Source organism: Hyaena hyaena, unplaced genomic scaffold, assembly GCF_003009895.1.
Source record: "Hyaena hyaena isolate Hyena2069 unplaced genomic scaffold, ASM300989v1 scaffold_85, whole genome shotgun sequence".
NCBI lineage: Eukaryota > Metazoa > Chordata > Mammalia > Carnivora > Hyaenidae > Hyaena > Hyaena hyaena.
In genome coordinates, this window is record NW_024080717.1 from 537,959 (window position 1) to 559,064 (window position 21,106).

General features: G+C 45.8%; 1 protein-coding gene across 1 annotated transcript in view; it reads right to left on the reverse strand.

Moving 5' to 3' along the window:
• Positions 1-21,106, reverse strand: part of FRMPD4 (FERM and PDZ domain containing 4) — a 541,790-nt gene that overhangs the window by 22,760 nt on the left and 497,924 nt on the right. Inside the window, exons 5-9 of the mRNA XM_039234277.1 lie at positions 17,559-17,604; positions 11,107-11,211; positions 7,966-8,073; positions 3,884-4,015; positions 489-608 (exon numbers count right to left, since the gene is read on the reverse strand). Coding sequence (XP_039090208.1) covers positions 489-608; positions 3,884-4,015; positions 7,966-8,073; positions 11,107-11,211; positions 17,559-17,604 — 511 coding nt within the window. The remainder of the gene's footprint in view (positions 1-488; positions 609-3,883; positions 4,016-7,965; positions 8,074-11,106; positions 11,212-17,558; positions 17,605-21,106) is intronic.

Below are 21,106 nucleotides of genomic sequence, written 5' to 3' on the forward strand. Positions count from 1 at the left end.
AGTATGGCAATGTATCGGTGTTCAATTTCCTTATTTTGTTAATTGTACCATGATTATATAAGACTGTGTCCTTGTTATTAGAAAATCCACACTGAAGTAGTTAGGGGTAAATGACGATGATTTGGTAAATGAGTAGGATTTGGTAAAAGAATGTGTGTGTGGGGGGGGCGGGGGGTGCCGTGCAGGGCAGGGGGTTGAGTGTGTGTTCATACTAAAGATAAAGCAAACAGGGTAAAATGAGAACCAGTGCTGAATCTGGGTGAAGGAGATCAAAGAGTTCTTTCACTACTCTGGCAGCTTTTTCCCAAGTATGAAATGATTTCAAAATCAAAAGTGAAAATCACAAAATGGAGTCATTTCATGATGCACTGAGCGTGGCGTGGGGGACAAAGAGAAAGAAGATTCCAAATGAAGGACTTTAGGGGGAAAAACCCACATTTAATCTATCCCCCAATATTCTTATAAACCATGCCCCAAATCTCACATACCTGAACATAGAGATACTCGAATGCAACTGGATCTCTCCGTAAAAGGTCAATTGGATCCTTCGGGACAAAGCTGATGCGGAAAAGACACCTCATCTTATGGGAGCTGGGCCGCTGGGCCACCTAGAAGAGCAGACCAATCACAAGAACCCTTCAGTGCGGGCTGAGGGACATGGAAGGGACACGGAGGCAAAGGCAACTTCGAACGCCGGGGAAGGAAGTGGTCGGAGTTCTTTTACTCTGTGTCATAGATGCTCTCTCCCTGAAAACTTCTCATACCCTGGTCGTGCTCCCCAGAAGCAGACCCTGAGATGAGGGTCTACTAAAGAACTGCTCCCTGGAGAGGCCAGTAAGGGAGTGGGGGAAGCAGGTCTGGCGGGAGAGGACACCAAGCAAGAGCACAGTCCCCAGCAGTGCATAGCTGCCGCCTGACCCCACAGGGGACTCAGGCGATAACCCTCATCACAAAGTCACCAGGACCTGAGCCAAAGGACCTTGGTTCCAGGCCATCCCAGGGGGATGGGAGTTTCCAGGTGTGGACGGAACGCATGCCAGGGGTCCGAGGTTGGCCTTCTGGAGAAGAAGGTGCTGGTGCTGTACGTGACATCCCACCCAAACTGTGGTGGGAGTGGGGGTCCAAAAGGGGATCCAGAGGGAGAGCACAGAGATACGTTTTTTCCTAAATGAGACTCCAGGGTGGCCGCAGCCCAGAAAGCACGACAGGGCCAACCTCGAGTAACATCACACTGGAAAGGAGGAAGACGCGAGTTTCGGCCCGTGCGCTAAATCTGGAGTCCACCAGTTTCCAAACTACCTCGCGCTTTTTGATATCATGACATTGTTCAAATCATTCAAGGGAGCTCAGAACACTCCACAGGTTCATTCAGGGCTGAGGACCATGGACTGTTTTGTTTCCCCTTTTTCCCAGTTAGGTTTTGTAATTCGTAATTCCTTTTGTGACAAAAGGGAATCAACCAATGAATAGTAGGTGCTTAATAAACAGCTGAATGAATGCAAGACATTGGACTCCAAGGAAGAAGGTAAAAGCTCTTCAATTTCCCCTCAAGAGGTCAATGCCACGTGTCCGAACCCCTCTACTCCTAGCTTGATGCCTTTGAACGTACCTTTCTATGGGTTTGTATGTGTGGTTTCACAGACTTGTGACTACTTTTTCTTAGAGGATAAATCTGGCAAAATAAAAGTGTTCATGAACTGCAATAATTCAGAAGAGAAACAGCAACAGCTTCATTGAACCCCATGTTGTGTGTGTGCGTGTGTGTGTGCGCGCGTATTCTTATAGTTTACATTGCTCGTTTTGCTGAGTAGAACAATTTCAGTGGGAAAACACATACTCCTTTTAAAGGCATACTGAGAAGGAGAAGCCCTGACCCAGCTCTCTGGCAGGATCACAAAGCTGAGTGGACTCATGGACCCGTGGGCAGGGGGCTGCTCATCACTGGCTGCTGGTCAGGCAAACCAGGAAGAAGAAAATACAGGCATGTAAGAGACCAGTAGTGTTGCTCAGGTCTGCTGTGGAGTTTTACGGGGACATTCTAGGGTATTCAGTCAGAAGGTCTGTGCTGATGTTAGAAAGTCAGGTATCATTTAGCTCCAGCTCCTTTACTTACTGCTTAGAATCCATCTTTCTTCTTGAGCCTATTTTTATCATCAGTAGGCTACACTAGTTTTGGGCAATAATGTGACCCAAAAAGTGCTCTAGACTCATTAGAAACAGCAGCCCATAAAAATAGCAGTTCCTAAAAGAAGAAAACAATTTCCTGGAAACTCACACTTTTCTTATTCTTACTCTCCTTTTCTGCCACGCCTATAAATATTTTATTGATCTAGCTCTTCATACGCAGTGATTTCAAAGGCATATAGCTGGTTTGTTTTAGGATATTTAAATCCATCAGTTTTCTTTTCTAGGGAGCAATCTCGAGGTTTTAACACTTTGCTTTTAGTTCTGATTAAAAACGGAGCAAAGCCTCTTCTAGAAAGAGAAGGGAAGAATCAGTGTTAGAGGCTTTCTGTTTCCTTCGAACATTTTAATGGAAATTTAAAAAATTCGAGATCAATCTGGAATGAGAAGTCATGGTTACCTAGCTCCAGAAGACACGCTGAAAGAGTCTTCGGTTAAACCAGCAAGAAGCTTTTCCATAAAGGCTGTGTGGTAGAGAGACATTCAGAGGGAAAGTATATTTAGCAATATCAAAAGGTTGTGGGAGGTTTCACTGGACTCCTACTTACTGGCTGTCGGCCCATATCCCCTTGGTGTTTATGGCCACGAGCTGAAGACTACTTACTGCAAACACCTGTGACCACTGGCCAGCACCAAGTGCCCCTGCGCGGCCATAGGCCACGGGCACCCAAACCCTTGTCTTAAGTTCGGCGTCAGGAGGAACTTGGAGCCGAACAGTGACCTTTCCCATGTGGCATTCTGAATATCGGGGGGTTGCTCCCCTCTAACAAAGCAGAAAGTAAGTCATCGGTTTCCAAGGGAGTCTTGGCACAGGCCAAAACAAGAAACAGTCATTAGAAGCGGTTTAAAATACCTGTAAGGTAGATTTAAGCCTGATAAAAATGTCAGGTGGCGATCGAGGGCTATAAATGTACACAAATGATAGCTTTGTAACTAATTCCCTGCGTTGAGCGGGACTGAATCAAGAGGCTTAGGGAGATCGTGGGACCCAACTCGCGACACTTTCTGCTACCTCGTGCATCTGGGGCGCCTCCAGCTCCCCCTTCGGGTCTCCCCGCAGGTCCCCTCCCTCAAGTTTCCTCATCACTGAGATCCCTTCTGCTCCAGCCAAGACTCTGCGTGTGCAGAATCACAAGACAGAGGAGGGTGCCACGCTGAATTCAGCAGCTAAGCAGCCTGCTTGCCTCCCCGGAGAACAGATGGGGGTGGCATTTTGGTAGCCAGGAATCGGGACACACTGGCGGATCCCACATTTGCAGTGAGCAGCGCAGAGGCAGGCATTTCAAGCCTCCACGAACAGTCAAGTAGGCACCCAGAACCTGAGGCACCTAACTAGGGTTCTGGTTTAATTTAAATGATCTCAGAAGCTGTTTCTTTTTAATGGTTTCGAGAGCTCCACTGTCAAAACAGGCAAACAAGTCATTCCCACGACACAAAATATGATCCTACGGAGTCATATTCCCAGTGAGTGGGTGCCGAGTCTTTGGCAACTCTGCACGTGACGCCGACCGACGGTCTACAGACAAATTAACAGAAAGGAGAAGCGTCACCTTGAGGTGTACGACCCATTGTGAAAGCCAGAGCTCTCTTTGCTGGGGATCCCCAGGGCCTCAGTGAGTGCACTGAAGGGATTCGAGGGCAGGGGAGCTCTGGGGCCAGATGGCCTCTGCTCTCATGGGCAGAGTGTAATGTTACACACCTGAGTCAGAGTCTCCTGTTCATGAAGCAAGAGCAGCTTGGTTCCGGCCCCTTCTGTCCTCTGCTCCAGCATGAGGGAGAAATGTTCAATGCCTTTGATGGAGAGCTTCTCTTGAAGAGTTAAGATGACATCCTGATGGAGGAAACATTGACAAGATACCATCAAAACCCACACAGCTCTCTTTCGGAGTTTACCACGACCGAAAAGTATTGCTCGAATGGGCTTCAGCTCTGTAAGTTTTCGATCTTTCGTTGATCCCAAAGCTCGATGCTCCTTTTCCTGACCTCTCCCACCACCCCAAATCTTGATGGAGTTCAGAAACAGGGAGGCAATGAGGTAAATAGCTGGAGGAGGTGCTCGCTTGTCCTAACTTAGAGAGCTTATCAATAACTTGTGAAATGGAGTGGGCTTGGTTCTTCTTTCTTCTAAATGCGGGGAGGGCGGCAATTAAACCACCTCAGAAAGTGGTCTACCCGAGGGGTGGGTAGAATACTCCCTGTATGCCAAATCCACTCCCCCCCCCACCTGTTTTTATAAATAAAGTTTTATTGAAACACAGTCATGCTCATCTGTTTACGTACTGTCTATGGCTGCTTTTGCCCCTGCATCGACAGCAGAGATTGTACGGTTTGTGAAGCCTAAAATATTTGCTATCTTATCCTGTACAGAGAAAATGTGCTGACCCCTAGTCTACCCTTCTGTTAAGAGCATGTGGGAATGGTCGGAAAGTGGGCTCTGGAAAGAGTCTGGTTTCTACTCCCGGCTTGACGTCAGGTTGGCTATGCAGCTGCGTGCGAGTTATTAAACTTGTAAGTGTCTTAATGTCCTTATCTATAACCTCGGGATGATAAGAATACCTTAAGTCTCAGAATAGATACAAGGGCTAAATGAGTTCATACATAGAGCACGTGTATTGTAGCGCCGTTTGACAGCATTAGCGCACTATAACAGTATACATATATTAGCTTTTATTTTAAACCTCTGGGGAAGGTAGAATGAACAAGGTTTGCTAGCAGTCCTTTACAGGATGAAACCTTTAGGATCAGATAGGTGTTCTATACACGCAAGAGCATGTTTACTGCAATGTAAAACAAATGTCTTTGTAAATGAAAAAAAAAAAACAAAACCCCATTACCTTTTTTTCACAATCTGAAAACGAGTAAATGAGCTCTCGTTTGAAATGAAATAAAAAACCATTACTTTTTTCACGTCCTCAAAAACTAGCAAGTGATCTCTCAAGATAATTTATACTCCGTTGCTAAAGCCTCTGAAGAAAAGTGCTTTTCATCCCAGGGAAAGCTGCCCGACAGCCACATTTGGCCATTTGCGGAGACATTTTCGGTGGTCAGAATGGGGCTGGAGACACTCTTGACATTGAGGGATGTGGCGAAACATCTTACAGTGCACAGGACAGCCTCGTTGAATTCCCTGGTCCACAGTATCAACAATGCCAAAAAATGCCCCCCCCAAAACCACGTCATGACATAGAGGCTTTTCCTTTTCTTTAAAAAGTGATCTCTCTGAAATTTTGATTCTCCCCTATCGACCTTTCTCAATTTCTTCAGACCCCCATAAAGCAAAGACCCCCACACCCACTCACCACCAAAGAAAACATCCAACAGAAATGCCTTCACTATAATGGATTTCATAAAAAGGTTCTCGGCTTCCTAAGTTTTGTTCAAGGCCCGGAAAAGAACGAACAAAACGAGCCTTTGTGTGGCAAATAAGTACTTGGTAAAATAGTCTCCTGAATGGACTGCGAGGACACCGGAAAATTTTATTAAACCCTGTCATATCCCTTTCGTAACGACAATATTTCTATTCTACGCCTACCAGCCTGTGTCCATTGTGATAGTAAAGCTGTTAGATTCAAGCTAAGCTAAGCTTTCATTTGCCGTGAACTCTGCACTGCTCCCTGTCTTCCCCTTGCCGTCTGCCATCCTCGGAGAACTCAAACTCAGTCTAGTGTGGGTTCCCGTGATAAAGAGGCCAGAGGAATGAACGACAGGGCTCTCTTTTAAATGTACGTGTATTTCTGTTAAGGAATGCATTCAAGCCTTTACGTGTATCATCAGGTGGCGTGAAAGGTCCGATGGCAAGGAGCCTTCCTGACCCCTGGGTGTCAGAGAACAAGCTAAAGCGTCAGAGGGAGTTGCAATAATGCAGCTGTAGGCCTTCAGACTACGTCTGGCCATGCCCATTCATTTACATACGGCCTGTGTAGAAAAGGATCAGTCTTGTCCAAAGAAAGGTTTGCCTCTTTGCTCCTGGCTCTCAGGAGGTAAAGTGTAAGCTCTTGGAGTGCACTGCCTGGAAGCCAGATAGATAGTAGATGTTTTATGTAAATGGCATGATTTACGGTGAGGACCTCGGCCCGAGGGGTACCAGCTTGACTTCTAGAGGACATGGTCCGTGTGGCCAACCTCTAATAAAAACCCTGACGGACAAGGCTCGGGCGAGCCTTCCTGGCATGTTGTCACGTATAATTGTGGGGGGAAAGAGGCATCATCCGAAGGAGTCCACGGGGAGAAGAGAATGGGAAGCCGCAGGCTGGCCTCCTCGGCCTGACGCACCTTTGCCCACTGGTGATCTCAACACGTCTCTTCTTGCTGAGATAAACTGTCACTGTGCTTATAACAATTTGTGAGTTCTGTGAGTCCTTCAGGTGAATTCTGGAACCGGAGGGTGGCCATAACGACCTCCTGAGCCCACCGTCCAGGGCTGCGTTCATGACACAATGACAGAGCCGAGTCGTTTCAAGGGAGATCAAATAGGACACCAAGGCGGAAACATTTACTCTCTTTCTAGAAAAAGTCTGCCCACCTCTAGGCTAGCGGATCAATGATTAGAGTAACCCCTACCATACGCGGATGGTGAGTAGGAATAAAGAGAAAGGGCTTTTGTCTGTCATCAGTATTTAAAATGAGCAGCCTTGCACGGAGTGGACACTTCCTGCGGAATGATTTCAAGGCTGGCTCACCCCCTCCATCATCAATCTAGAACATGTTCTGCTCTATCACCTGCTAGGTCGCCACCTATTTAAAGCAATTCCAAACAGGCCGCCTGCTGGTATCACAGGCAATAAGAAGGCACAGTAAGTGGGCCTTTGCAGACATGCTGCCATTTAGAAGGCCTGTGCGGATTCATTTAAAAGCTGAGAATTAGGGGTTGACTCTTGATAGACGTTTTTATCACAGAGTTGATATTCTCTTAATACGTTATTGTACAGATCATCATTAGGTACTTTTTGTTTTTTTTTTTCTAAACCCCAGTAAAACCTCTTTTATTGTGCTGTTTGGAGAAAGCCCATTTTAGGCAGTTGGAGCATTAGGGAACAATCCATTTCTGAACACACTTTTGTCCAATAAAAAATAGAATATGCACCTCCCCCCCCCCCACCCCAGGAAAAGGAAGCATGGCGGGAAAGAACCCATCTGCTTTGTTATAATACCCATTTTTAAAAACTCACCTGTGGTTCCACAATAATGGGAGTGTTTTGCGACTCTTCCTTTCCACCCCTTCTCCCGAGAAGCATGCCTCGCTTCTGCCTTTTTATGCATTATTTCCAGGAAATTGGTGACAGCAATTAAAAGTAAATGTTATCTGTACATTCCTCGCTCCCTTGTTTTTGCTGGACACCGCAGTAACAGATATTCAATTAACAGCTAACGTCTTCATCTTCTTGGTGGCTGACATTGCTACAACATCATACGGGCTTCAGGCAGGGTGCCAAGCCTTCTTGGGGACAGCCGCACTATTTTAATTAAACTGGAGTTGCATTAAAATGACTAACCCTAGTGGTTTGTCAGTGCGAGCGTATCATTTCATTTTGCAGCACATACACTCACTCACACACACACACACACACACACACACACACACACACAGAGCCTTCTTAATTTAAGCTTTGAGTTTTGGTCTGTTTTTAAATAGCCACACACTCCCTTATTTGGAAGTGAGCAAAGAAGTCTCAGAGATAAACAGATCGTTTTGAGAGAGGGTGCTGTCACACATGGCTGACAGTGTGAGGTCTGCGCCGTACCTGCCAGTGTCCAGGCATAGAGTTTAGCGGGGCCGCTTACCTTGATGGAGGTGCTGCAGTCAAAGCGAAATGATTTAGTCTGCCCATTTTCCAGATACACTTTCAAAACATTTGGCATAAAAAGAAGTGAATTATCCTTAACAGTTTCCTGTTTAACAACAACAACAAAAACGACAAAGAAGATCAAAGTAGAATCCGGTTCTTTGAGGAAGCAGCACACACCTACAATTTATTCTAATCACAACATAAAAAACAAACAAACAAACAAACAAAAAAACCAACTGAACCCTCTAAGGCTAAAAGGTTATCTCCCTGGTGATATCTGGGTTTAGTTGTTCAGAGGAAATCTCTTCTTTTCCAGCTACAAATAACTCAGTTGATTCAAATAAAAGAACTTTTTTCCATCAGAAAAGAAATCAGATGGATTTTTTTTTAAAATCCCATTAGAAAACACAATGACAGAAACAATGCCTGTGTAATTAAGCCACCATGCTTAGGACAACATGCCCGGGCTTTAGCAGAGCAGGCTACCTAGAAAAGAACAAGGGTCGGCAATGACGTTTGATGCGATGCCCGTTGGAACTTGGCAGAAGTCAGGAAAAGGGAGTAACAGGCAATCACTAGCGCTAAGTATAAAGTTATTTCATGAACCACTTTTTAAGCCATTTAGGGATGTTCCTCAAACTCAAAGGGGTCATATAAGGAATGAGTTCATGTGCTAAAGATTACAATACTACGTCTAGGGGCACCTGGGTGGCTCAGTTGGTTAAGTGTCCGACTTTGGCTCAGGTCATGATCTCAAGGTTCATGGGATTGAGCCCTGCGTGGGTTCTGGGCTGACAGCTCAGAGCCTGGAGCCTGCTTCGGATTCTGTGTCCGGCCCCCCCTTCCCCTGCTCTCTCTCTCTTTTTCAAGGATAAATAAACATTAAAAAAACTGACAAACATCGTAACTTAAGAATAATTTAAAAAGAGATGCTGGAGGCATGACCAGAAGTAACAACAGAGACATAGTCCTTTGAAGTTTCTCTTTAACTGGAAGGAGGGAGAGGTGGCAGGGGAAGAAGGAAGCCGTGTTGGAGGAGTTCGGCCAATCCCTGGAGCGAACGGTGTTTCTCACATGTAGCTGGTCATGAAGTCATAGGAGTCAAGTGGAACCCAGCAGTCCAGAAACTGTATGTCCCTTGTTTACAGGGAAGAAGTTCAGAAGGAACTGAAGGCAAGATGGCCAGACACGGGCTGATGTCCTACACCTAATCCACAAGAAGTCAATCCCTAAGCATTTCTGTAAGTGCCTTGCACTTCTCTTCCTTTCTTTGAATTTCCTCCCTCTCCTTTCTCCTGTAGACTTCACACACGACTTTCCTGCTACCCAATTCACTGAGTTGCTTTGCCTCCAACTCGACACGAAATAATACCCAATGACTGAGCAGGGCAAGAGTAGATGGGAAACAGCGATGGTCCCAAAGGTTGAGGAGCTAACCTGTGACTGAACGCCCCGGCCACACAAGAGCCTGGGGTGAGGCAGAGGAGGCTGCAGGCGATGACTGTCCCCAAGAGCTGTCCTCACACACCAGCTACCTTGAACGGGCCCTGTTCTATCCAGGGCAAAAAAGAACCATAGAAGCTTCCAGACTCCTAATCTCTCTAAAGACGCATTCTCTCTGGGCCGCCTGGGTGGCTCCATTGGTTGGACGCCTGACTTTGGCTCAGGTCATGGTCTCACAGTTCATGAGTTCGAGCCCCGCGTCGGGCGCTGTGCTGACAGCTTGGAGCCTGGAGCTTGCTTTCGTTTCTGTGTCTCCCTCTCTCTCTGCCTCCCTCCCCGACACGTACTCTGTCTCTCTTTCTCAAAAAGTAAATAGACATTAAAAAAAAAAAAAGATGCATACATTGATTGCCCAATCTCACACTCGGACGCTTGAGAAAAGATGGGTAGGTTTCAGAAGACCTTCTGTGATACCGTGATTCCTCTGCGAGTGGAACCTTCCAGCCTTAAACTGGGACAGTCTTGTGAAATGGTGACAGATGCCAATTGCATCCGGGGAGAGAGGGATGCAGTGCGGTGAGCAGGACAATGTGGGGTGAAAGGGGGTGGAGGCGGTGGGGTGGAGATGGTGACTGGGAGGACAAGGCTCGCGGTGCGGCAGTTACAGCCTTACGTCCCCTCTGAAAGTGTCACATAGTTTCACAGACTGGCCAGCTGACTCCCGGACTCCAAGTGGGAAAGACACAGGTCAGCAAGTTTTGAGAAGACCCTAGCTCAGCATGTGCAAGCCTACAACTTCACATTCAGATCCAGGGCCAGCCTCAGGGAAGAGAGGCTGTGGCCCCTAATGAGCATGTCATGGATGAGATTTTATCCCTGTGACTTTTTGTTTAAACACTACCACCAGCAGCAACAAAACCTGAACAGCAAAGGCCGGTATTTCGGAAGTCCAGAAACGATTAGTGTCTTAGATGACAGCTTTCTAAGAGTATAAAACACCGTGCTAGATTTTCTTGGGCAAAAAAACTAAAAAACCAAAAAAACCAAAACCAAAACAAAAACTCAAAGAAACAAAAAATGGAAACTACAGCATCTCATTGATGTTGCCACTAATCATTTTGAAGATCAATTATGTGCCTGAGCAAATCATGATTTCTATCGAGACCCACTGATAGAGATCGGGGCAGTATTTCTTCACTTGTGGTTGTATATATGAAACTTACCCATTATTTTGACTTCTTTCCATTTCGATTAATTGAAAGAAAAGAGATTTAATTTTGAATAAGGAAAATCTTAGGGAAACCTTTCTCAAAATATATAATGGAAGGATGTCTAGTTGGCAGAATGGGAAGAAGTAGGTGGAAATTACAAGGAGACGCATTTTACTCAATATGAGGTAATGCCAGTGACCTCAAATCAAACAAACGCCTTTGTGAAGTAGTGAGGTCTCGGAATACCGGAAGCGTTTGAAGAAACACTGGACTACTACGTATTCAGGATACACTGGAGGGAACATATCAGGTGCGGTGTGGCGATCTTTCAAGCCCTTTACAATCCTGAGATTCAACAGCCCTGTGAGATCCAACCACGAATTCTAAATTGATCATTCCAGAGGGGCGACTGGCGCTGCTCAATAAAAAGCCCCTATTTCAGTGACTGTCTCTGAGTCACAAGCAGACAACGGTCAACTCACCGACACTTGGCCATTGATGATGACCTCCTCGGAGAATCGCACTTTGACTGGATTGGACTTTAATCGTGCCTTTTTTGCAGCACTAATAAATGCTGATTTGGGAGACTAGAGACAAGAAAACATTTGATAGGATTATTGGTAACATAAGGCAAACCTTGTACCAGTTGTTTTCTATCTTTATCCTCTTGAATATGCAAGCTTTTTGCTAAAAATTAAAGTGTTTGGTGCATGCCCAATTCAAGGATGAAACACAAATTACGGATGCAATCAAAACCCTGTCATGCTCATAAAGTAGTAAGTTTGATTGAGTCAGCAGACCAGAACTGCAAACAGCACATTCCATGTTCTTACTGAGCACATTTCCAAAGTCTTTTTATTTTTTATATTTTTAAACTTTTTAAAAAAGTTTATTTATATTGAGGGAGGGGTAGAGAGAGAGAGAAAGAAAGAAAGAAAGAAAGAGAAGCCCAAGCAGGCTCCATGCTGTCAGCGCAGAGCCCAAGATGGGGCTCGATCTCACGAACTGTGAGATCATGACCTGAGCCAAAATCAACAGTCAGATGCTTAACCAACTGAAACACCGAGGCGCCCCTCCAAGGACTTTTTTAAATGATGACTGTAAAAGACCAGAAGCCTGGCTTTAAAAACATTTTTTTTATATATTTATTTTGAAAGAGAGAGAGAGTGAGCGTGAGCAGGGGAGGGGCAGAGAGAGGGAGAGAATCCAAAGCAGGCTCTGTGCTGTCAGCATCCAACTTTGGCTCAGGTCATGATCTCAGGGTCATGGGATGGAGTGCAGAGGCTGTTTTGGATTCTCTCTCCCCTCTCTCCCCCCTTTCCTGCTCTCTCTCTCTCTCTCAAGATAAATAAACATTAAAAAAGAAAAAGTCCTACTCCTGAGCTAAAGTGATGTGATAGTGGTGTTCTCCTCAGTATCTCTGTAATTACAGGCCGAGTTTAGTAATGATTAACAAATCGTACAGTCGTGAGTTCATTTGCTTTCGATATGTCACTTTTTAGCTGAAGGGAAAACATTATTCTCCCTTAATGGTTTTAAGCAGGGGATATTTATGTTGGCACAATGGGTTTAGCACAAATGAAGCAGCTGTAAGAAAGCTACCCAGAACACACACTACTCATTAGGCGAGGTGCTTGAACGATGAAGCACCCCACTGCTCCAGCGCTGTTTGGGAATGAAGGCTCTCACGCGTGTTCAACGTGCCAGAGACCAAGGTGGATTCCTCTGTGCATCTGAATTTTTAAATCTGTTATTTTGCCAGATTTTTCTAAATTGTTCCATGTCACTCCTTGCCTCAATAAAAAAGTACTTAACAGGACTTAGTTTGCCCTACGCATATCGTTTGGTGGATAATCTTCAAAGGTAGTGATGTTTTCATGGAAGTGGAAGGGTTATGAGCCCCTAAAGTAAGCGGCCCCATAGAGCAGAACTTGTCAAGCTCGGGATGTTCCTCTTTTCTCTCTGTAGCTATAGCGTGTCTGTCTCATAGCCTCCTCATTCCCATTTTTATTTACCATGCCCTAATGACCAACCTGGTAATTTAGGAAAACCAGCCAGGAGACTAGATAGCCAAGGTAGTTGGTGAAGTAAATACTATTTGCCATGTATTTTGAAGTCAACAGAGTTGGGGATAAAAGTCCAAGAATTCATACAAGTGCATTTTTCTTCTTGTGGACTTGTGGCTCTTCCATAAAATCAACATCCATTTTAAAAATTACTCTTTGGTCCTAAGAACAGAAGCTCTTCACATCTGAAGGTTACTGAATTAGAATCAACAAGATAATGGCTTGTTCCACTGTCTGGAGTTATTAGGGGCACATGGGGTACGCACTCCAAGCAGGACTGTGGTTTTCGCTCAGATCTCTTTTTGCAGCTCAAAAAAAAAACAAAAAACAAAAAAACAAAAAACCATACAATGTACACCACTCAGAAACCTGAGGAGTTAATTCTTAGCAACCTGCAGACCTGTGGGTGCCGAACCCAAGCACTTCATATCCTGTGGTGAAAATGATAAGTAATTACTATTTAGAATAATCAGATTCTTTCACTGTTAATTAATTTTAAGATTAGAAGGGCTCTAATCAGCCTCTGTCCCTCTTTCCAAAGTTGTTGTTGTTAAGGTGGCCACAGCAGATGTATGGTGTGCTTCTGAGGCTTTCAGATGCTCTTAGAAGTCACTAGAACACTGCTTGAAAAAAAAATTACCGTACTAAGAATCCGAAGCATACGGTCTTGAACTTGAGTCCCCTGTACATCTACAGTACTATTTGCATCGTAGACAGTGAGTAAATATTTGGTGGGGTCTAACTAGTCACAGTCATCACGAGATATCTTAGCTTGGAGTTCCCCCAAAGCAGAGCTGGAGACGAGGCATCATGGGCAGGTAATGGTTATAGGAGGCACTCCCAGGAAGCATTCATAGGTGAGCAGGAGAAAGGGAGACGGGGTGGAAGGGCGGAAGAGCAAGCCGGTGGAACATTCAGTAAGTCCATCACCACTGTAAGCAACTGGGGCTTAACTCTGATGGGAAACTCCAGGAACAAGGCAGACCACGGGCCTCAGAGTCATAATGTCTGAGGAGACAGAGAGCTAGGGCATTTGTTTACCAGCTCCTGTCAGTCAGTGACGGAGCGGCTGATCTTCCGGGAATGATAATTCCTCAGCATGTGTGGCCTGCTGCCTGGGCACCCGCCTGTGGCCAGAAAAAACTCCACGGGCGACCAATCACTGGTCTCTCGGCTGGAAATTGGGCTGGCGTGGGACGTAGTGGAAGTGGGGCAGGAAGTGAGAAGCAGGCAGGCAGACCCCTCACCTCTTTGGCCTAGAAACAACATGAGTGCATGCGAGTCGTGGTAGATCCAGGACAAGAGCCCTGAGAGCGACTTATCCCACTGAGCTGGGACTGTGTGAGGGGAGGTCATCGAGGCTCTTTTCAATACTCTCTGTCACAGGCCATGTCAGACTAGGAAGTTCTGGAGGTTCTAGACTCGGGAACCGTGAGAGGCAGGGTCAAAGGAAAGCAGGAAGGATCTGGCCAAGAAAGCTCGGTAATAAATGGAAACGGTGCAAGAAAAGAAGATGTTAGGCCAGAACAAAACCAATAAAATCCCTAAGAAATCCAGAAACTCCTTTTGTAAAATGCCATCGTCACGGAATGGGGAAACACAACTAAATGCAGATGAAGATTTATACACCGAGGTGCTCGGTGCACCATTAGAAGAGAGACCCATCACATTCCGTATGAAGGGTTTGGTAACAGGGTGTCGGTGAAGTAAATCTTGGTTCAGGAAAATGTTTTACAGCCACATCTATGGTGCTTATAAGGAATTCTTGATGATATGAAAACACGCTTCTGATCTGCTAAGTGAAAGAAGTAGAATAAAGCTGTATGTGTAAGATCTCCACTACTGACAGAGCACAGATCAAAAGACCAGAAGGAAACAGGCCAGTGGTTAATACTGGCCGCCTCTGGGGAAAAGACGTGCTGATACATATTTTCTTGCGTTTGTGTTTCCTTCAGTACTTCCATCACGTCAAAATGGCAGAAACCATCTATAATACTCGAAAAAACAAGTCTGCACCCTGTTAGGAATGATTTCTTCTCCAAAAACTTCAGGACTTCTGAGATTCTTCTCCCTAGCCCCCTTGATCTGGGCCTCAGGAAAGATGGATTTCCGTGGCCGGGTGCACTTTGGTGCCCTGGGACCATGTGCAGTGAGGGGAGAAGGTGTAAACATCGGCTCTTTGTCTTGACTGTACCTTATTATGCAGGAGAAATACAACGTGACAAAGGTTGGCCAGCAAATTAGAAAATAAATTAAAATGTTAATTTTCATTCTCTGCAATAAAGTAGAATTTATACACTTTCTTTTGGCCTGGTGGCTCATCTGTCTCAATAGGTCAATCCTGGCTGCCGAGAGAAGGTTCAGCAGATACATGGATCCCATACATTTTTGTATTTTAAAAAGCAACGCGTTGGGAGGGAAATCCAAACACAAAAATGTAAGTAACAATTTGTAGTCTCTTCTCCTACCTTCTCTTCTCTCTGAGTCTAATCTCTCTATTTAAGTGACTTTGGGGTTTCTACTCCTTCGTTTCCATTCCCCCATTTCAGAGGAGAAAGCCACTTTGGGCTGGATCAGTAAGGAAAGACTCTAGGTGGGGCAGTGGTTCCCAAGTGGGGGCAGTCCCTCCCGCCAAGGGACACTTGGCAATGTCTGGAGACATTTTTGGTTGTCACAACTTGGGGAGAGGGCTCTACTGGCATCTAGCGGGCAGAGAGCAGAGATCCTACTAAGTATCGTACAGTGCACAGAATGCAGAGTTCTCCAGCCCCAGGGTCAGCAGGGGTAATGGTAAAGAACACCAAGGTAGCCTTGAGAGTTTGTGCGGAGGCTTGGAAGGCGAGAAGGGTCTGGCTGGGCCAAGGAAGTGCTGGGCTGAGATGCGGTGGGCATTTCAGGGAGGGGCGCTGGGGCTGGTCAAGGTAAGTTCAAGATGGGGATTCCATCAATAATGACCAGGCAGGGAGAGAGTGTGGCTGGAAGCAGAGGTGCGGCTCCTAAACACTGCGGCTAAATGTTGACTTTCCAGGTGGCACAAAATCAACAGCCACCTGAACTTCTGGCAAGTTCCAGATTGTCTATCACAGCACGTTCCATGACCCACTGCTAATAATGAGTATTCCTACGAATAATAAGTCACACACCCTCAACAGGCAAAAACAGCAAGCAAAGCCACAAGGCACAACCCTAAACTTAAATGGCAAACCCCTCATTCTTTCACCAGGTTTACGGCATGGGGTGAAACGTTACCTCGCATTGCCAAAAGAACCTGGTTTGCCATAAAATGGATCTGATCTTGCATGTGTAACAGGTTATAAAGTGGGAAGAGAGAATTCAGGAGAAGACCATGAAAACTTGACATTCCACCAGGAATTCATAGTCGGTCAACCACCTGGTTGGACATTCCCATGGGTTTTGCTTAACCTATTTGTCCACTGTGAAGAAATGAGAAAGCGTGGATAGACTTGACAAGAGTGTGAGGGACGGTTTGGTTAACTTGGTAAACAATGTAAAAAGAGACCAGCGGTATGGAAGGAATCACGGAATGAGGAGATGGTGGAGCAGTCGAGGAGATCGGGGTTCTGATCGGGTATAGGAGTCACCTGTGAGATTACCGGGAAACCAGATCTCCAATCTTGGTTTTCTTACACACTGCTGTCTCCTTAGTTTTCAAAACCAAACATGCAAGTATAGTTGTATCAAAGAGAAGGGACTAAAAGTCACAGCCACTAATAAACTTAGCGGCTTAGTTGCTTTTATTATAAGTACTTATGTCCCCGATGCCACAGTTTGTTTACTTGGCTAATTCTATCCCTCATCTTATCAGAGTCTTGAATACATATTTTTTCGTGCCGAGAATGCCTAGGCCATGGTGTTTAGGAGGAAGATGCTGGGACAGGAGAGATGAAGAGTTGGGTCAGGAGATGGAGCGCGGCAAAGAGGAGAGCCTCCAACTGCGTGGGGGAAGAAATGGAAGTGCAAACAGATGGGAATCTTTGCCAATCCAGAAAAAGGCCACACAAGGCACCGCTGGTAAATGTGTGAGGGAAAATATGCAGGAAGTTGCCGGGGTATTTCCTAGCTCAGCTGCCAATGGATGGGATTCACAAGCAACAGCACATCTATAAAACAGAAAGTAAATCAGTCGTTGTCTGGGACTAAGGGTGGGAAGGAAGTACTCACTATGGATGGGAACGAGGTATGTCATTGGATGGAAGGGATTGTTCTCCAACTGGATTGTGGTGATGGCTGCATACCTCAGTAAACTGGCAGAAGATCATGGAATTGTACACTTAGAATGGGTGGGTTTTAGGATATGCAAATTATAGCACGGTAAAGTTGTTATAAAAAAAAAATCCATGGCAGCCGAAGGGAGTACGATTTTAAACAGTCCCCCACCCTCCTGACCAAGGCTGCTGAAATCCCATTCTGACAGCCGTGTTTCCTCTGACAGCCACCTTTAAAGAGGAGTCTCCCTGAAATATCTACTAAATTATTTAGAAGGGGGTATGAAAAAGGATAATGCTAGAATGTCCTACAATTAAATATTCCCATTACATTTGTGATTCTTAAGCTGGAAACACACAAGAAAACCTGGAGCCTTGTGTTATCTCCAGCTGTGAGAGTCCCAGAGGACTGAGTAGCTGGTTTTGAAGACATTGAGAAAATGCGTTACTTCCCTTTCTCTCCAATGAGTGGGTCTGCTATCACGGCGTATAAAATACAAACACTGGGGATTTCTGAACTTGGGTTGTAAACGCATGTGGGTCTTCTCTGCTGTTACTCAGCGCCATGGTTTCACTGGGACTAGGACGAGGAGATGGAATCCTGGGGTCATACAGTGGCACTTTTACTCACAGGACACTTACAGGATAAGGCTGAATGACAGTGAGGAGGATCGATTCTTTGCAGCTTCTGAAAGAGAAGAGAAATGAACATATTTATGACATGCACAGAGGCTGGACTCTAACGGTGACAGCGTTCTTCTGAAATGAAATGTGTGATGTGCTGGCGAACGTTTCTCCGGCTCCCAGGCAGCGTAAATCAAAAAGCTCAAAAGTGGGCTTTCAGACCGCAGAGCAAACCAAAGTCAAGTGTTCACCCAGTGTAACAAACAGCCCGATGGAATGCTTCCCACGTGGTTTATGCTGGGCTCTCTTATGTGTCGATGCTGAGTGCAGGACCTTCAAATAACACTCACCAAGGGAAGAACTGATTTAGAAGCCTCATCTCAATCAGTCTCTGCACTTTCCCCTGCTCTCAAAATTGAGTCTCGCCTGGTCATTTTAATTTTCTAGAAAAGGAATCCATTTTTAAAAATTCGTAACAGCGGTACCTTCTCAGGGCCAGTGTCACGAAAGGAAACGGCCAGTGTAGGCTGCTTGTGTGAAAACAGCACCCTAGCAAACATCACATCCCCGTACCGTGTGGCTCACAAAGTCCATGGTAACAATACCCAGGACATTGGGCTGATAGGTGTTCAGATGGGCACTCACTGGGAAATTTTGTTCACGAGAGGGAACACCTTGTAGCTAAAAGCAGAACAAAACAAATATAATGGCTTATTTAATTTCCCCCAAAGAACTCAATCCTAACGCATAACTCAAGCCCTCAGGGAATAGTTCTTCCTTCCTTCCTGCCCTTTTTAATCTGAGTTGGAGAAAGAAAGGTCAGTTGCCACTTTTTTGAGGAGACACTGACTTTTCCTACTTTAGGTTTTCAGTTAATTATCTGCTTTGGTGATTTACTATCTGCATGGAGAAAGCGAAGGGGATCTGTTGCAAGGCTGTTCCCCAGAAGAAGCCACCGCAAATCATATTTCTGGCAACAACTGCATGGTGGCTAGGTGCGCCCACATCACGCTGGGTCGGACAGGGTTCTACTAACTGGACCATGGCAGCGGGGGTGTAGGGAGTGAGGTAGGGAGTGAAGTAGGGAGTGTGGTGGGGGAGGAGAGAAATCAATGGAACAGAGAAAGGAGGGACAGAACTCAAGAAACTCGAAGTATCAGAGATTAGGATGATGGTCATGGTGGGGGGGATGGCACATGGTGGGGGGCATGGCCACGTGCTCCCACGAGTTCCCAGTTGCCAAGGGTTGGCAGAAAGCTCCAGTAACTCAAGTAGGCAGCCAGAATTTTCATTAGAGGCCTAGAACAACAGTATAACCAAGCCAGAATTGAGTGGATGAGATGAGCAACCATGCATTGCTGCTGGGTATGCGGACACATGTGTCGCTTCAGGGGAGCAGTCTAGTGTCACTGGGAGAGCCGGTGGAAAGCCAGCCTCCCAACTCTTTGGCGCTGTTCCACTGCACCCAGCCACCACTCACTTAATGGATGTAACACAATCCCACAGCCCACACTGATTCCGTACAGACCTCTGCATAAGAGGAACAAATATTTAGAAAGCAACACAAACAGGAACAAAGTACCACTTCCTAGCTCTCACTCAGGTTACCCTTGTTCATAGGAAACAAGGAACCTCCCTTTCTGCCCAATTCGGCTCCCAGGGCCCTCAGTAGCAGCCACTGGGCCCCGGATTTCATGCTCTGGCCACAGCTGATTGGACGTGGGAGTTGGAGTGAGCCAATCAGATTTCCTCTCTGCAGAATCCGAAGAAGAACAGATGGTTGGGAGCTGAGTCCCAGTCCTGGCTCTCACCATTCTGTTAGAAATCAACTAACTGATGGAAAAATCTCAATATAACAATCATCAGTTGTGCAAATGGGTTTTTATTTCTGTTTTCTCTCATCTGCAAGCACTTCATTATCACCTGCCAGACGTGAAGCATGAACTCCATAGTGCTTTGGGTCCCTTAGGATTCCTAATCCAATCCTGGGGGGGCGGGGGGGGGAGAAAGAAAAGGAAGCCATATGGGTTCATATGCTGCAGGATGCTAAGCCGATTGAGGCAGATTCAGCTGAGGCATCATGCCAGTAGATGCCAATCACCTTTGCAGGTTAAAGCAAGGTGCTGAAGGACTTTCAAAAAAGGCATTGAAAACCAGAGTTTGGGACCTTTAACGCCTTATGTACCTTGGAGCCTGACTCATTACTCAGTGAACAACAACAACAACAGGCAACCGGGAGAGGCTGGCGGAAGCAACACATGCCCAAAGAACAGAGGCTACATTTGGGAAATTACCACCTTTCCCCCGAGGCAGGCCAAAGGGTGCAATTCCTGGGACCAATATGTGAAAGATGCAGTAAAAATGGTCCCCTGGAGTCATTTAGTAAAGGTGTCTTGCCCAACTGAGCCTCTCTACAGGTGAGAGAGCCTTAGTAGAAAGATGTAGAAGCTGAGGAGTGTTGGACACAGCCAGCCTTTGGATTCTGACTCAAGGGAGCTGCAGCTAGAGTAACCCAACAGAGAAATCTTCCAGGCATCCACAGGTAAGCCCACCAGGGAAAGAGTCAATGTTCACTAAACTCCATGGATAGAGGAAACCAATGCTAGATCACATTGGTGCCAACAAAGGGAGAACTTTCCTGCCTTTTGACTCACTGTCCTGGTTCCATTTCAATGTCAAAGGAGCCAAAGCCAGAGAAGAAGGTTGGGGGATGCCCCTTAACCCACTGGAGGCTTCCCAGGTAGGAAACGGGCAAGGACAGCATCTTGTGGAGTTGGGAGTTTTGACTATTACATGACAATGGAACGCTGAAATCACAGATTACGAATTGTTGTGATTCCAAGTGTACGAGGGACTGGAGAGTTTTTCTAAACCTGCTAAGGCCACTTATGGGGCCTGCCTGAGAGTTTACTGAAGGCCAAGGTGGTGCTGGCCCCGAAGAGCTGTCATGGATGGGCAGTAGGGAAGAAGAACACAATTGCTGTAGGATTCTACCCTCTGAGGCCTGCTTGCTACACTCATCTCCAATTTTTCTTTCCTTAAACTGACTTGAATAGATCATATTCTTGGAGTCTGGACAATCCTTGATGAAGACAGTGAGTGCTCAGAGCTCTCAGAAGAAACAATAAAGGTAAACACAAGAGTGAGGAATAGGAGGCGCTGGGGTAGGCAGGAGAATAGATGGGCACACAAGACTGTGAGGAAAAAATGCTAATCTCCTCTAGAGCAATGCTCAATGGCACTGTATTTATTCACTTTTTTGTGAAGTTATTTGTTCACTTCTGGGAAGGGAAGCAGATAGCCCCAGCTCCAGTGCAGTCTGTTAGGAGCAGATAAGTGCCTGGAGAAGGACACCTGTTATGCAGGTCAGACGCTAGGAAAATAAGCACAGACACTGTATTAGCTTGCCACTGCTGCTGTAATAAACTACCGTTAACTTAGTGGCTTAAAACAACACAAATTTATTATATTACAAAGAAAGGAAGTCAAAAGTCTGAAATGGGGTCTCTCTAGGCTAAAATCAAGGTGTAAGATGGGCTGCACTCATTCTGAAACCTTTCCCAGCT